The sequence below is a fragment of the Nannospalax galili genome, unplaced genomic scaffold (assembly GCF_000622305.1).
Source record: "Nannospalax galili isolate Female #2095 unplaced genomic scaffold, S.galili_v1.0 scaffold1051, whole genome shotgun sequence".
Lineage (NCBI taxonomy): Eukaryota > Metazoa > Chordata > Mammalia > Rodentia > Spalacidae > Nannospalax > Nannospalax galili.
Genome location: NW_008331995.1, coordinates 6,783,721 through 6,788,205, shown reverse-complemented (window position 1 = coordinate 6,788,205; position 4,485 = coordinate 6,783,721). Strand labels below are relative to the sequence as shown.

The 4,485-nt window shown below is 42.0% G+C and overlaps 1 protein-coding gene across 1 annotated transcript in view; it reads left to right on the top strand.

The window, feature by feature from the left end:
• Window positions 1-1,250, top strand: part of Lmod3 (leiomodin 3) — a 13,691-nt gene extending 12,441 nt beyond the window's left edge. Inside the window, exon 3 of the mRNA XM_008827144.3 lies at window positions 908-1,250. Within this exon, the coding sequence (XP_008825366.1) occupies window positions 908-934 (27 nt within the window). The 3' untranslated portion in view covers window positions 935-1,250. The remainder of the gene's footprint in view (window positions 1-907) is intronic.
• Window positions 1,251-4,485: the final 3,235 nt, after the last annotated feature.

The window sequence follows — 4,485 nt, the reverse complement described above, 5'->3', positions numbered from 1 at the left end:
CCAGTGCTCAGTGCTGAGATTTCAACCACGTGCCACCACACCTGGCTTTTTCTTATGTGGGTTGTGAAGATCTAACTCATGCTTGTGTGGCAAGCTCTTTGCTAATTGAGCTATCTTCTCAGCCCTGATTTATAAAGAATAAAGAACGTTTATTCTTGGGATGGTATTTCTATAGGCGTTATGTATTAATAGTGATTGAAATCAAACTGATCCGTTGCAGCACTTTTTGGTCTTTTTGAGTCCCATAGCCAAAGCTGGCCTGGATTTGCTATGGAGACCAGGCTGGCCTCGAACTCACAGAGATCCACCTACCTCTGCCTCCCGAGTGCTGAGATTAAAGGTGTGTGCCACCATGCCCCACTTTCTAACTGTGTGACCTCACCAAAGTCACTGTTTTCTCAGAGCTATTCTCTTTATAAGGCTCTTGTGGGATATAGTGAGATAATGTTTTGGAAAACCAGTGTTCACCTTTACTACTCACTAATATTATTTAACTTACTCTATTAATATTATTATTATTATTATTATTATTTAACTTACTCTATTATTTAACTTACTCTTTACCTCTGTGGATTGGACACTCATACTGTCATTTTATACCTAAGAAAAGGTTACTCAGCATCAACCAACTAGTAACCACAGGTGCCAAGCTTTGAGTGTCTCTTGTCTCTGTGATCTGCTTTGCCATGTGCTCATGGACCTCAGAATAGGCTGTGGCATTGGTAAATGACCAATAGCAATGACTGTGGTTGACTTCCTTTATCATGTTTTTTGGAGGGTTCTATGGTCAAAATTTCAAATGCTTTCTGCATCCATTGAGACATGTACATTTTATGATTTGGACTGTAAAGCTCTTAAATTTCCAGGGTTCATTTTCTGTTATTTTCTCCAAATGCTTAAATCACAGGTGCAACTGCCAAAAGAACTGGCATAAGAGGCAACAGAACCATCTAGAAGGACAAGAAGCCATGATTCTTGGATCCCAGCTGGGAGGCTGTTTCACTGACAGCACAGGTGGCAGAACTGGGAACAGGACTCCATCTGAGCTGGGCAATTGTGCAAGGCAAAATGCTTGGGCCATGACAAAACGCATCAGAAGAGGAAGGAGAAGGAGATAAAAATTAATGTCCACAGGCAACATTTTCCAGTTCCGGCAGTCTAAGTGACTTGGATGAAAATTATAAAGTGATATTTCCAGAAACAAAAGCTAATTTTTTTTGTAAATACTCACCTTACTGTTGCTTTCTTCTGGTAAATAATAAATAGGACAGATGTGTTGATTATTTATTTTACTCCCATTTTTTTCCCTCTTTCCATCTCCTCTGTTGTCATTTACTATGCGGTGTCTTAAAGGAATGAATCACGTTTCGAACTCTGCCAATATGAAAGGTGAAGTGACCTCCTGGCCCCTCTGAGGCTTTGAAATGGATTGTCTATTTCTTCTCTGCAGAATCTTGGGATTTCATGTCTAACTGTTATTGGTTACTTTTCTCATTGCTGTAACAAAATGCCAGACAGAAACAACATAAGAAAGGAAGGGTTCACTTTAGCTCATCATTTGAGGGTATATAGTCCATCATGGAGGCGGAGGCTTGGCAGCATGGTCACATTGTATCCACAGTCAGAGAAAGATGAATACTAGTACTCAGGGTTTCCTCCTTTGTTGTTCAGTCTGGGACCACAGCCTGTGGGAAGGTGCCACCCACATTCAGTGTGAGGCTTCTCTCCTCAGTTAAACCTCTTTGGAAGACTCCTCAAGACATGACTAAAGGTGTGTCTCCTAGGTGATTCTAAATCCAGTCAAGGTAACAACGAAGATTAACCAGCTCACCAACTCTGCCTGGCTTGCTCCCTTGATGACTCCCCTGGAATTCTGGAGTAGTCTTCTGATGTGGTATCTGTCAGAAGCAAAACACCTAAGCCACAGGATGTCACCAAAAGCAACGCCAGAAACAGTCACTAGAAAAAGTAAACTCTTTGTATATACAAAACCTTCCTGGCAACATTTCTATATATAGGAACAGCTACAGAGAGCAGGTTGTTTTATAGGTAAAAGACACACACACACACACACACACACACACACACACACACACACATACACACACACAGAGAGAGACTATAAATATATATAGACAATATTTTGTATTTTATACACACGCACACACACATTAAAATTTAATCTTTGAGTCTAGTTTGATCTTGATCTCCTCAAAAGCCCTCTGAAGGATAAAACTCTTCACCCTCTACTTCAACAAGATCCATCGCCTGGCCCCAGTGTGCTTATCCATGCTCTCCCCCACAAGCCTTTTATATGTCCCTTGATAGAGCAGCTTTCTATAAATCCCATGTGTCTGCCCTCTCTGGCTCTTCCCTAGAACAACTCCAGAGTTCCCTCTATCTATCAAGGCCTTGTCCAATCACTAAGCTTCATGGCAGGTACCATCTCCTCCACAGAAACATGCCCAGCATCTCCATCCCCTATCCCTACTCCTTCCAAATTCCTATGGCTCTTAGTTATCCATTCTAGTTAGGAGGGGCACAGAATCTGAGATATTGTAATAAAATCTCAAAAAATGGTTGAGCATCTTTGAAGTGATGTAAACACAGGAATTAAGTCAAGTTTTGGTGGCTTTTTGTTTCCTTTACCCGAGGGAATTACGGGCACCTTCCTCCTTTCCCCTTTTGTCGAGTCATAAATGATGTACAGCAGGCAAAGTAGGCCCAGAGAAAATGTTTCTAAAGGAACACACACACAGCAGATTAACTGGAAGAACAAACTATGAAAATGTAGGATTTTAAATGTGATTTTTTAAGACAGGGTATGAAGACTGCCAATTTTAAATAGTTGCAGTTTTCAACTAAGTAATTTAAAAATAGCCAACAGCTAATAGCTTTGTTTTCTCATTTTTATTTATTTTTTATTTGTGTGCATGAGTGTTTTGCCTGCAAGTATACCTGTGTGTGCAGTGCCCATGGAAGTCAGAAGAAGGTACCAGATCCCCTGGCATTGGACTTACAGAGGGTTGCTAGCCACCATATGGGTAATAGGAACCAAACCTGGGTTCTCTACAATATCAGCCAGTGTTCTTAACCACTAACACCATCTGCCCAGCCCCTGTTTTCTCTTGGAAAAAAGTGTGTGTGTGTGTGTGTGTGTGTGTGTGTGTGTGTGTGTGTGTGTGTGTGAAGACAGAGAGAGCGACAGAGAGAGAGATGTGTGTAGAGTCAGTTCTTTCCTTCCACCTTTATGTGGATTCCAGGAATTGAGCTACCATTCTCAGGCTTCCATCAATGGAAGGCAAGTACCCTTACTCGCTGAACCATCTTGCCTTTGCTCTCCTCCTTTAATGTAAGCATATAAGCAGGCTATGAAGAATGGGCTGTAAGTTGGGCCTAGTGGAGCAGGCCTGTAATTCCAGCTACTTGGGAGGCTGAAGCAGGAGGATCAAAAATCCAAGTCCAGCCTGGGCAAATTAGTAAAACCCTATCTCAAAATAAAAAGCAAAAAGAAGATAGGGGATGTGGATCCGTGAGAGAGCGCTTATGTAGCACGTGTGTCTTGGTTGGCTTCAACTATCAACTCGACACAGAGTTACCTGGGAAGAGGGAACCTCAGTTGAAGAATTTCCCAGATCAGATTGACTGTGGCCATAACTGTGAGGCATTTTCTTAATGCTGATTGATGTAGGAAGACCCAGCCCACTGTGAGCAGTGCCAGCCCTAGCTATGTGTGCCTGAACTGTATACAAAAATGGTAGCTGAGTAAGCTGCAGGAAACAAGCCAGTGAGCAGAGTTCCTCTGCTTCGGTTTCTGCCTTGATTTCCCGCCTTGGCTTCTCTTGATGATGGCTTATAACCTCTACGTCAAATAAACCTGTTCTTCCCCTAGGTTGCTTTTGGTCAGTGTTTTGTTGTTGTTGTTTACTTATTTATTTTTATTTTATGCGTATGAGTGTTTTGTCTGCATGTATATTAGTTCACCACATGTATGCAAAGTTGCAGAGGCCAGAGGGTATCTGATCTCCTGGAACTGGAGTTACAGAAGGTTGTTAGTGCCATGCGGGTGCTGGGAACCAAACCCAGGTCCTCTACAAAAGCAACCACTGACCCAGCCCTCCAGGCAGCTTGGTCAGTATTTTATCACAGCAACAGAGAAGCAAATTAGGACAACTTGTAAGGCCCTTGCTTTGATCCCCAGTAATAAAGGAGAAGGAGGGGGAAAGAAAGGGGGAGGAGAAGGGACTAAAATAAACACAACTTTCAGAGTATCTAGCATGTTCTACATCTAAGAGACAAAACTCTGACAGGACAATGTGTTCTAAACATATTTTGAAAGTATCAGATGTACTAGTAAAGTTTCAGAAAGCTTTATGCACTTTCCTGTTCAGCCACAGCATTAATAAAGTCAGGAAATGCAAAGAATACTAATGGTTCTGAAAGAGGATCCGAATCCTATACTCAAAGAGAAGATGGTCCAGTCTC